Below are 13,278 nucleotides of genomic sequence, written 5' to 3'. Positions count from 1 at the left end.
TCTTATTTATATCCTTCCTTGAACTATTGCTTTACTGTTTTGCATATATGTTACATGGTTCTCCCAAATTATCCGTCTAGCACAGTACTTACAAAGCTCCCTCTTATTCTGGAGAGTTTGCAAGCCTGTCCCATTTATCACACTTCTTTCTCTCTCCTTTACCACTCATACACATCTACAAATGTCATCATTTCCATCATCACCACCACTATAAGGCAATTAAAATTATTAACCCCTACTGATAGATGGTTAACTAATGCAAGGTAGTAAATTCAAAAGGGTGAGATACATTTATATGTATTGATATCGTAACATTTCAAATACATTGTATAAAAAGAAAAAAGCAACTGGCAGAGCAATACATATAGTAGGATATCATGTTTTTTAAAAAGAAACCACCATAACCAGTGTTTGTATTTACATATATGTTTATATGTAAATACATAGAAGGGGCCTAAGGGATATACACCAATCTGTTAGTGGTTTCCTTAGGAAAGGGAGGAGTAGAAAGGAAACTTTATATTTCTCTCTCTGTATTCCTGATTTTGGATCTTCTATAGTTAAAATATATCTATGTATTACTTTAGGTGATTTGAAAAATCATTAAATAAAAAAAGGGTAATCACAAAGGAAAATAATTGGGAGAAACTAAAAGGAAAGAGAAGAAAAAGAAAAAAGGAAGAAAAGAAATAGCAGGAAAAAGGAGGGCATAGACCAAAAAGTTAATCAGAGCCTTAGTAGTAGAATCTGATATTATACCACCTTTAAATAAGCACAAAAAATACTCATCTGTTTTGCACAACTCTGTGTGAACATACAATTGAATTATACTTTTTATTTTAAATAGGTGAATTGTATACTATGTCTATTATATTTCAATAAAGTCATTTAGAATAAAACATACATCTAAAAAATAAAGTTTTTAGTTTCTAAAATGCTATTTTTTAGAAAATTTAAAGCAATAATTGAACTAATTTGTAGGAACTTTTTCTGATCTCAATAGCAGAGGCAGAGTTGCCAGATAAAATATATATTCCCAGTTAAATTATAATTTCAGAAAAAATTTTAAAAAAGAAAATAAATTGGAATTTCAGTAAAGAGGGAATAAATTTTTTTAGTGTAAGTATGTCCCGTATAATGTTTGGGACATATTTTGTTTATTTTTATTTGCTAAATCTAGCAACCCTAAACTAAGGGAGTTAAATTTTGAATCCCTTAGAGTTAAATTGGTTCTTTAGCAATTTTAGATCCAACTTTTGGTAAATGGCATTTTATTTCTAACTGATTACCTTTAATATAACTTTTCCAACCTCTCATCTCCTATCCCAAGAAGGATTTTATGTTCAGAAGCATTCAAAGTGATGTCTAGCTAGTCAATCACACATGACTGATTTACCTTTACCACATTGATGAGAAATCATTGGTTCTATATCCTGAGGTCAGGATGGCAAAGTACCACTTCCAGCTTCCATCTGCCTGAAGTAACATGAATGATATCCTTGTCAGCTTCTCCCTTGGAGAAGAAAGGGAAGAAATCAAAACCAAAGGTCTCCAGGAGGATTATGGGGATTATGGGTGGGGTCTTTGGTTTTGAACACATCCTGAACTGTGCCAAGTCAAACCAATCTACTATGGTACCCTGTTAATAAATTAGGATTTGGTGGTGGCCAACATGGTTATCGTGGTGGTGGTGGTGGTATGTGTTTGCTTTTATTACTGTTTGATTTTCTTTAGTATCTTGTTCTATGATTAGTTCTGGCCTTATTTCTGCTAACCTCACACAGCATTAGTGAAGTTATAGGAGATGGTCAAAGGCCAAGATAACAGAAGAGCTATCTACAATATATAGTAGCTCAAGAACTGGTCTTTTCATGACATTCAAGACTTAGCTTTCTCTCCAGGTTCTTTTTGATCCTGAATATCCTCCTGTTTGCTGAGCTTAGCTTAGAAAGAGCAGCAAAGAATTCATCTTAGCTGGGGTTTCTCTCATCCCAGCTTTTCTGTGATTATGTAGATACTCCCACAGGAGGAAGTGATTATCCTCTATTGGAGATGTTTGGACAGAAAACTGACCAAATTTAACAGAACATGTTTCTAAGCATCTGTACACTTGGGTATTTGTTCATTCAACAAATCTTTATTAAACCAAGGAGCTAATACTGAGCTAAGCAGTGGGATGCAGATATTTAAAGAAAAAGGAAAAAAAGGCATAGTCTCTATCTTTGAGGAGCTCTTTGTTTAATGAGGGAAGATGATATTGTAAGTATGGTAAGTAAGCTGAATGTAAATCATGAGACATAGCTGTGGATAAACTTACTGAACTAGAAATATGTAATGAAATGGTGATAAAAAACAAATTAGTTTCATTTTTTTTCTATAGGATCACAAACTCTAGTCTTTCCTGTGATGATTCTGTGCTATGTCATTTAGCTCTTCTTCCCTTTTTTTTTTTACAGAGACAGAGAGAGAGTCAGAGAGACGGATAGATAGGGACAGACAGATAGGAACAGAGAGAGATGAGAAGCATCAATCATTAGTTTTTCGTTGTGACACCTTAGTTGTTCATTGATTGCTTTCTCATATGTGCCTTGACTGTGGGGCTACAGCAGACCGAGTAACCCCTTGCTCGAGCCAGCGACCTTGGGTCCAATCTGCTGAGCTTTGCTCAAACCAGATGAGCCTGTCCTCAAGCTGGCGACCTCGGGGTCTCGAATCTGGGTCCTCTGCATCCCACTCCGACACTCTATCCACTGTGCCACTGCCTGGTCAGACTCTTCTTCCCATTCACCTTCTGTCTATCCTCCAGATATTTTAGAGGTAAGTCTGGAGAGATGAAATGTAAATTTTTTGTGTGTACCCAAGACTGGAAGCTATATGGCTAGCTAAATCTACTGATAGCTATATCATTTTAGTATGATATTTGACTACCATAGGAAAATTCTGATCATTTGGGATCTAAGAAATTCCAGTATTCTGAATGTAAATTGACTCTAACTAATCTGACTAAAAATTCTAGAAATTGGCCAGTTTTCCTTCCCCTGGCAGCTAGCCTCACTTAATTTTAGAGATGGAGAAATTTCAGTCACATGCATTAAGTGTCTTTAGCAAAATCACCTAAGCCTGTTGATTTGGAATGTCAGCCAGGGTCATTGCTCAGTTTCTCTCACCAGCACCTGGGCTTAATTGAGCCAGGAGTCTGGTGCTGTGAGGAGTGGGGACCTTAACTAATCTACTAGACTTGCACTCCTGAAGATCATCTCACTGCTCTTTCTTTATCTAGAAAATCCCATTTGTGATGTCTTTCCCACTGTGACCAAGGAGATATTTGCTCAGAACCCCCTAAGCTTGACTTCTACCTGACCAGCTGGCCTTCCTTCCTTTTTCTCTTCCTCCTTCTTCCTCCTGGCTACTTACCTTTCCTCATGTGACTTTCTCTAGTTCCCTTTTACAGAACTCATTTTCCTTTTTCTTTCTGTCATATTCTTGTCTTGGCTACACTCCAGTCTTCTGTAGCTTTAACCCCTAAGACTTAAAGTTGAATTACATCAAGATTGCATAAGAGCTAAGTTTTTCACCCTGGCATATTTTTTTACAGAAATATATATTTTTAGTTTTATTTATTCATTTTTAGAGAGAGAGGAGAGAGAGAAGGGGGAGGAACAGGAAGCATCAACTCCCATATGTGCCTTGACCAGGCAAGCCTAGGGTTTCAAACCTGTGACCTCAGCATTCCAGGTCTACGCTTTATCCATTGCACCACCACAGGTCAGGCTCACCCTGATATTTGAATCAAAGCTTTAAGGACATCCTTAGACAGAGGCTTCTTCTATTTTGACACTTTTCTTCTCCTACCATCCTGCCAAGGGATTGAGTAGAGTTCCCCCTCACAAGATTTTAGCTTTTGTACCCTTCCTTCTCTCCTGGCTGCATCAGCTTAGTAAAATCACAGGAGATCACTGAAAGTTCAAAATCTACTTTGGGCACAGTCAACTGTGTCAATAATGTTTTAGAATCTCCTTGACATAGCATATAAGGTAAAGGACAACAATGTATCATTTAATGAGCACTTTGATGTGTCAGGAATTATGTAGGCACTTTACAGTTACCATCTCATTTAACCCTCACATCAGCATATAAAGTAGATTTTACACATGAGGAAACTAAAGCCCAGAAATGGAAAGTAAGTTGCCATAAATCACTCAATTTAGTCATAGAGCCTTGTCTATAACAGCTAAGGCTTTCTGGGCATTGTTTTTATTTATTGATTGATTTTAGAGAGAGGAAGGGAGAGAGAGAGAGAGAGAGAGAAAGGCAGGGAAAGAGAGAGAAATATCGATTTATTGTTCCACTTATTTATGCATTCATTGATTGATTCTTGTATGTGCCCTGACCAGGGATTGAACCTGCAACCTTGGCATTTCAGGACAATGCTCTAAACCAACTGAGGTACCTGGCCAGGGCATGAGCATTTTTAATATACCAGGAATTGTTCTAAAATGCTTTGCATACCTTAATTTATTAATCCTTACAGTAACCTTGTGGGTAGGTATTATTATCATTTCCATTTTACAGATGAAGAAAATAAGTCTCAGAGAGGTTAAGTAACTTCCTCAAGGCTACACAGCTGGTAAGTGGAGGACCCAGATCTGAACCCTGGCAGCTTGACTCAATTGCCCAATTTCTTAACCACTGTGGGAGCCTGCCATATTTTTAAACTCTAAGCCCAATACACATTTTATAAAACCAAGTTGTCTTGCTTCACCAATATGTCTGGCCTTTTTAGTTCAATGACTTTTTTTTTTTTTTTTTTTTTTTAAAGAGACAGAGAGAGAGTCAGAGAGAGGGATAGATAGGGACAGACAGACAGGAACAAAGAAAGATGAGAAGCATCAATCATCAGTTTTTCGTTGTGACACCTTAGTTGTTCATTGATTGCTTTCTCATATGTGCCTTTGCCGTGGGGCTACAGCAGACCGCGTAACCCCTTGCTCAAGTCAGTGACCTTGAGTCTAAGCTGGTGAGCTTTTTGCTCAAGCCAGATGAGCCTGCGCTCAAGCTGGCGCCCTCGGGGTCTCGAACCTGGGTTTTCTGCACCCCAGTCCAACGCTCTATCCACTGCGCCACCGCCTGGTCAGGCTCAATGATTTTATTACTCCCAGGCCAGCTCCCAACACAGGTCTTTGTGAAACCAGGCCTTTGCTGAAAAGGCTGTAGACTCAACCCTCAGTTCCCAGTGAAAGATGCATTTTCTGCAATTGTTAGAGACTAGAGCCAGGTGTTTGTCCTCCTGAATTTCATATCCCAGACCTCTTTAACTAGACGCTGTCCTAGATAGACTCTGTTTGTCTAAGCTAATTTCCAATCTTCTGTAGTTCTAACTTGTCATCCATAATTCACGTTTTGTCACTCTTGTTTCACTTTGAATTAAAAAGTAATGAGAAAAACAGTCATCTCAATCTTTTCTTAACAGTATTCACAAGCCCTAGGGAATCTTGAATTAAACATATTTATATTATCCAGCCTGAAAATATTTTTCCTGCCTTTATTATCGCAAACATGACTGACCGCTTTTGTTCCTTAAGCTTGTGTTCTTTTTCTCTCGGACTTTCAGCTTCTTCTTGTAGGCTGGCTGTTACAAACCAAAGTTTTAACCATTTTTCTCATTACTCCTGCTTTTTCTTTTATAGAGGTATTTTATGAAATCTGACTTTCTAACTCTCAATTCCTCACCCCACCCCAATCCCGTGAAAATTCTACTCTCCTTTTGCCTTTGTCTTCTTTCATGGCAGATCTGGTATCAAAGAGCCAGAACTAGGTGAAGGTTCATCCTGCCTCCACTCTGGAGTCTCAGTCTGTTTCCACCAGCTCAGGCTTTGAACTTTGATATCTACCTGCTTTACTTTGCTCTTAAACTCAAAGAGGGAGGTATGTATTCAGTTGCTGTACAGAGCCTGGATTCCATGTATGCCTTGGGGTTGGTGGGTTTAGAGAGAATAGTCTGGTAAACCCAAAATGAGCAGTGCCTGAGCAAATTGAATATAAATTTAGTAGAAAATCAGCCTGCTCAGGGATTGGATAGTCTTCTTTTCTTCTTTTTAATTCAGTGAGAGAAGAGGAGATAGAGACAGACATCCACATGGGCTCTGACTGGGTTCAACCCTGCAAGCCCACTATGGGGCCATGCTCTGCCCATCTAGGGCATTAGAGCTCTTCTTAGTGCCTGAGGCCAAGGCCATGGAGCCATCCTCAGCGCCTGGGGCCAACTCACTCCAATCTGAGCCATAGCTGCAGGAGGGGAAGAGAGAGAGAGAGAGAAGCGAGTGGGGGGGAGAAGTAGATGGGAGCTTCTCCTGTTTGCCCTGACCAGGATTCAAACCAGGGACATCCACACGCCAGGCTGACACTCTACCACTGAGCCAACTGGCCAGGGCCAGGATGGGATCATCTCACTACTGGCAGAAACACCAATACTTGCTCTGTTACTCTGCCCTAATCAAGCAGTTATTTGGGCCCCTGAAAAGTCCTTGCACAAAGAGCATAGGCCTTGCTGCAACTCTGAATCATAGTTGCAGCTAAATTATCTGAGCCATTCATATTCCACTGCTTTGGATGACCTAAACTACAATGGTTAGCAGAAACTCTTGTATCACAATGTTGCAAGTAAGCCACTAATGAGTCAAAACAAGGTATCACAAAACATCCTATCAATCTCATCTCAATTTTCCCCATCTTTTGTTTTGTTTTATTTTTATTGAATTTATTAAAGTGGTAGTAGTTAATAAAATTACATAAGTTTTTGCCTAACCAGTGGTGGTTCAGTGGATAGATCATTGACCTGGGACACTGAGGTCCCAGGTTCGAAACCCTGAGGTGGCTGGCTTGAGCACAGCTCACCAGCTTGGGCCTGGGGTTATTGACTTGTGCATGGGATCATCAACATGATCCCATGGTTGCTGGCTTGAACCCAAGGTCACTGGCTTGAGCAAGAGATTACTGGCTCAGCTGGAGCCTCTTGGGTCAAGGCACGTATGAGAAAGCAATCAATAAACAACTATGGAGCCACAACTACAAGTTGATGCTTCTCATCTCTCTTCCTTCCTGTCTTTCCTCCTCTCTTTCTCTCTCTCTCTTTCTTGCTAACAAAAATATGTAGGTTTCAAGTGTATAATTTTATAATATATCTGTACAGGTTGAGGCAAAAGTAAGTTTACAGTTATTTGTATGGAAAACAATATAGTTAATAAGTAATAATTCAAGAATAAACTGTTTTGCATACTCACAACTATAAATCTACTTTAGTCCCATCTTGTATATTGTATTGCGTGTTCACCACCCCAAATCAGGTCTCCTTCCATCACCATTTATTCTCTTTTACACTTTCTACTTTCCCCATTCCCTTTCCCTCTGGTAATCACCATACTATGTTTATAAAGATTTTATTTTTTGCTTAATCCCTTCACTATTTTTACCCAGTCCTGCAACCTCATTTCCCCCATCTTTATTCAAGTAATGCTAGTAATCACAAAGAGGAAACAACAAGAAAGAAATGTACTAGTGTAGTGCAATAAAACAAACTACAGGCTTCTTAGCTGAGTGGTAAACCTAATCCAGGGAATACTCATAGCCCCCAGTTTATGAATTGCTAACAAGGAGATTATACAGACATGATCGTCCTGCACAGGGGAGTGGCTTCACAGAGAGACCAACAAGTCTCTCTGTATCTTCCCCACAGGGGTATCATATGTTACTGTGTGGGGAACTAATAATGCAAAAATGTCTACTCGATTCAAATTTGTCTGTGTAATCCAAATCTAAAATTCTTGGCTAAACATCCCAGTTTCACCTGTCCCGCAATTTGTGCAAACCCCCAAACTTCCTCATAATTCTGTTTCTACACTGCCCAATGTGCAACTTCAGCCCCTTAGATATTTTCTATAGGAAACTTACTCATGTTCTAACTCCGTGATGTTTAGTAATTTTGCTGAGAACTAGAGGAGAAATGGAAGAAATTACATGAAGAACAATAAAGATCTCTGACTCTTTCCTCAGCTATCTTATAAAAGTCTCTGACTTTAGCCTCCTGAGAAATGTACTATAGTTTCCCACCCCTAACTGTTTTTCCCATGGAGGGAGCTCTGCCTCCATTAACCCACTTTCAGTCGGTTTCCAGGACTTTAGTAATTAAATTCTGTTTGTCTTCCTTTCTAAGCAAAACTCCAATCTTGAGGGAACCAGACAAAGTGATTTTGAAGTTTATCTGGAAGAGAGAATAGACAAGAAAAGCCAAGAAAATTTTCTATTCAATATTAAAAGTTACATAATTTAAAAGATGGCTAGAACAATGGAAAATAATACAAAACCCAGAATCATATTTAATGTTAAAATTTAGTACATTATAGCCTGACTTGTGGTGATGCAGTGGATAAAGCATCAGCCTGGAATGCTGAGGTTGCCAGTTCAAAACCCTGGGCTCACCCAGTCAAGGCACATATGAGAGTTGATGCTTCCTGTTCCTCTCCACCTTCTGTGTGTGTGTGTGTGTGTGTGTGTGTGTCTCTCCCTCTCTCCCACTCCCCCTTCCCTCTCTAAAATGAATTTTTAAAAAATTTAGTACATTATAAAAATGACATTTAAAACCAGACTGAGAGAAAATATTTATAAATCATATACATTATAAGTGACTTCTATCCAGAATGTATATGTAAAAAAATCTTCTATCTCAATGATTTAAAAAATTAACCTAGTTTAAAAATAGGCAAAGAATATGAATAATCATTTCTTTAAAGAAAATATATAAATGTTTAATAAGCCCATAAAAAAGATATTCAAATCATTATAGTCATTAGGGAAATGCAAATCAAAACCATAATGAAATGCTATTTCACATCCACTAAGATGGTTAAAATACAAAACCATTGTGGGAGGAATGTAAAATAGTGTAACTGCTGTGAAAACTGTTTGACAGTTCCTCATAAAGTTAGAGACACAGAATTGTCATACAATCAAGTAATTCTACTCCTAGATATACTCCCAGGAGAAATGAAAATACATCCACACAAAAACTTGTACATGAATGTTCATAACAACCTTATTTATGATAGCCAAGAAATGAAACAACCCAAATGTTCATCAGTGGATGAAGGATAAACAAACGTGGTATATTCACGTAGTGGAATATTGTTCAGTCATAAAGAGGAATGAAATACTGATACAGGCTATAACATGAATGAGCCTTCAAAACCTGCTAAATGAAACAAGCTAGTCACAATAGGCCACATATTATTCTATTTATATGAAATGTCAGAGTAGACAAATCCAGAGATAAAATACAATGTTTGTCAGGGACAAAAGGGGGGATTGGGTATGAGTTATCTTTTGGGGGAGATACAAATGTTCTGAATTAGTGGTAATGATTGAATAACATCATAAGTGTACTAAAAATCACTGTATTGTACATTTTAACAAGGCAAATTTTATATTATGTGAATTATATCTCAAAAAATAACAACTTTTGAACAGTTGCAGGGTTGGGTTTCTAAGACCTGGAGCCAGAGACTTCCCTTAGAGGGATGAGGCAAGTGAGTTCAAGATCAAGGAGTCTATAGCCTAGAGTAAAAATCTTTGAGGACCAAAGAAGGAAATTTCTAATTTGGGAGCCATGAGTCAAGGAAGATGTTAGAAGGCTGGAAGAGCTTCAAAATAGACACTCAGTGTAACTCAAAGGCAGAGGGGTTGCTATAACCCACTCTCTGAGGAGACAAATTATTTGGAAACATAGTCTAGGAATTTCTAGAATGATTAAGGGTAGAAGGTTTAGGAGTAATGTCAAGCCAAATTCTAGGTTGTTTGGTATATGTACTATCCAGGCTCAAGAGAATGGGAAGCACTCACATCATATTGCCCAAATAATTCAGGCATGTTCTCTTCCAGAAACACTTCCATATTCGACTTTTCCTTACTTCTATGCCCTCTTCTGTGTATTTCTAACACCCTATTCTTGCTGATGTCACTGCCCTTACATTAGATCGAAATTTTATATTTATCTTCCCCACTTGGGGGATAAATATGGTCAGGGATAGTGTAACCCTAAGACCTAGCACAGGACCTAACACCTCTCAAGAACTCAGTAAATGTTTTTTGAACCAAGGAAGAATTGAAGAGACTACAGGAGTATTTCATTCAGAGCAGAAAAATCTATTATTAATATATATTTTTAAGATTTTTCATAACATGGTAATGAGCTCACTATTTGTAATACTACAGTTCATAGCACCTATGTGTTTTGATGTGATGATTTTGTCATATGTTATAGTTATCAGCTTACTCCTACTGAACCACAAGTCCCTTGAACTCAGGTACTCTGTCTTACTCATCTTTTTATCCTGCCCCCATAGCATCTAGCACACTGGCTTCTGTGCAATAGATGCTCGTAATGGTTTATTAATTTAAATTCAGTTAAGCAAATTAAGATACTGAAATTAACCTGTGAGGGAGGGTCGGTTGGGTTTCTGTGTTTAACAGTAATGTTGATGCAGGCCTTCCTGTTGTCTGTGGAGACATAACCTAGTATTTACTGGAAACATTAATAGTGGAGAACTCAGAAATTACTTGTCCTGTTGCCTTGAGACAGCTTAAACACTTGAGGATCTTCATTTTTACTGTGTTTCTTAATTCTTCAACTAAAGAGACAAAATCTCATTTGTAGACAGATCTCCCCAATGATAAAGTGTGAGGATCTAGTGAAGTCTTCACTCATGGCCAGCATCTCAGGCTGGTCTGTAGAAGGGCATCCTTCTCATCATTTTTCTCCTCTTTCTTAGAACAAGAATGTCTGCAAGATAATAGAACAAGATATCTGCAAGCCAACAACAAAAAATTCAACACTACATTTGGATACCCAGTGAGTATTAGGTCTCTGGCTATTTCAGAAGGGGGCTGAAATTCTCCTCTAATATTCCCCTTTGTTGGTGCGACAGGAACTTCTTGAAGATGTAGATTCTATAACTTAGCTTCTAATTATTTTTTACACTCCTACACAATGAGGGCTCGCACAGCGAGGGTTCAGAACCAAAATTCATCCAGTAACCTAGGCTCAGGGAATAATATATTTCATATTTGGGGTTTTATATATAACTCCTAGAAAAGAAATACTGTAGCTTTTTATTGTACAGATGAAGGCTTAGTTCCACAATTTTCTTTTTTTCATTTAGACATCTATTATAATACATATAGATCTACCTAATTCATTTAATAACAGCATAGTTTTCCATTATACTGATATACCTTATTTTACTTAACCAGTTTCCTTTTGATGAACATTTAAAATGTCTTCATTCATATTCCCTCCATAAAAAGTTTCCACTGTACTGCTGTGATATATGGTCCTGAATGAACCGTACATGTTTTTCAGCACATTAGTGTGACTATATCTCATGAGAGTTTTCTAAAAGTGAATTGGCTGGGTCAAAAGAAAACACATTAAAAATTTTGATACATATGGCCAGATTTCCCTCTAAAAAGATTATACCCATTTTATATTTCTATATATAGTAGAGATTGCTCACATCTCCATATCCCTGCCAAACTGGGTATTATCAATCTTTCTCATCTTCGCCAGGTCATAGATGAAAAATGACATTTTGTTATCTATCTTTCCTTAGTTTTGAGTGAGATGATTAATCTTTTCATGTTAATTAGCCTTTTGAATTTCTTTTTCTGGAAACTGCTTATTAATGATCTTTGCCTAATTTCTGATCAACTGTTCATTTTTCACTTATTTATTTATTTATGAGTAAGTAACTCATAAAAATACATATATTGAAAAGTCATGCTTCAGCACCTTATGCTTCCCCACATCTGCTCCCCATAGAGAATCCCCTTTATTAGTTTCTTGTATAGTCATGAATGCTTTTTTGTGCAAATAAAACAAATACAAGTGTATATTCTTATTTTTCCACTTTCTGTGAACCTTAACAATATGCTCTAGTGATCTTTTCATAATCATAATTTCATAATAGCTTTTTTCTTCCTTATTTCAGCTGCATAGTATTTTGTATGCAAACTTAGCATAGTTTATATAACCAGTTCCTCATAATCCACATCTGAATTGTTTCCAGTCGTTCACAATTATAAGCAATGCTTTTATAGATTTGTTATTTTGTGCACATGTATCTATGTGTCTCTATACATAACAGATCCTCAAATAACATTGTTTGTTTCATTATAACATTGATGAGATGCTGTAGGAATTAAAATCTTGTTAATATCAACTAGTCTGTGGTAAAATTGGTTTCATTATATATCTTTCACTTAAAATTGCAGAATCTATCAATCATATTAAGTGAAGGTTTACGGTCATATACTATAAGTATATAAAAATATACATATAGACATACATATTTGCAGTCTTTGTAGGATATTAGTTTATGCTTTTTGAGTTAGAGAGGTTCTGAAAAATAACAGTGTTCAGGGTATAGCCATGGGAGCAGGTTTTCTCCTACTGTCTTCTAGACCTGCTTAAAGAGCATTGTGGTGCAGTGACATTAGGTTTTGATCTCAGACAGATCAGAGTTTGAACACAGCTCTACTCCTTACTAACCTTTCATTCTTATGTAAACTTCTCTAATTTTCAGTTCTCTCACCTATAAAAAGTACATAATAATTATGTCCTTAACCACCTTACATGGTGGTTATAGGAATTAAGTATGCTTGTGAAAAATGTTAGGTTTCTTTCTCCAAGAAACTGTTACCCCTTATAAAAGGGGAACAAGTCTTATCAGTCTGTACCCATAGTTTTTTAACACAGTATTTGGCACATAAATGGCATTCAATGAATATATGCTAAATAGTTAGTAAATAAACAGATGTGACTGATTCTTATATATTTAACAACCATTTCATTTCCCTAGCCCTAGGCATTGTTCATTTTCCTCCTTTATTTCTAATTTCTTCTATTCCTACTCATTTTCCTCCTCTCAACCTCTAAATACTGATTCCCACCAAGTTCCTTGGCCTTCTGTTCTCCTGCATTCCCCCATTTAGCCATCAATCAAGTGTACTGCCCAAACCAAAATCCACCACCTCTGTCATGCTTAAATTTTATCACATGGCCAAAATGACTAAACACGGAGGAAGTTCATAGTTAAGCAAATATTCTACATTCTTGAGACATTACTTCTGATTTGACATTTAAGAGTAGAACAAAACACTCTAGTTGCCAGTTCAGTAAAGATACTGATACTTCTGTCTTGAGACAGAATCAGCATGGCTTTTGTCTTT

General features: G+C 37.2%; 1 protein-coding gene across 1 annotated transcript in view; it reads left to right on the top strand.

Moving 5' to 3' along the window:
- Nucleotides 1-13,278, top strand: part of LOC136324243 (phospholipid-transporting ATPase FetA-like) — a 165,122-nt gene that overhangs the window by 48,933 nt on the left and 102,911 nt on the right. The window contains exon 4 of the mRNA XM_066256826.1: nt 10,821-10,900. Coding sequence (XP_066112923.1) covers nt 10,821-10,900 — 80 coding nt within the window. The remainder of the gene's footprint in view (nt 1-10,820; nt 10,901-13,278) is intronic.

Source organism: Saccopteryx bilineata, chromosome 2, assembly GCF_036850765.1.
Source record: "Saccopteryx bilineata isolate mSacBil1 chromosome 2, mSacBil1_pri_phased_curated, whole genome shotgun sequence".
NCBI lineage: Eukaryota > Metazoa > Chordata > Mammalia > Chiroptera > Emballonuridae > Saccopteryx > Saccopteryx bilineata.
Note: the sequence above shows the minus strand (reverse complement) of the source record. Positions and strands in the feature narration are given on the sequence as shown.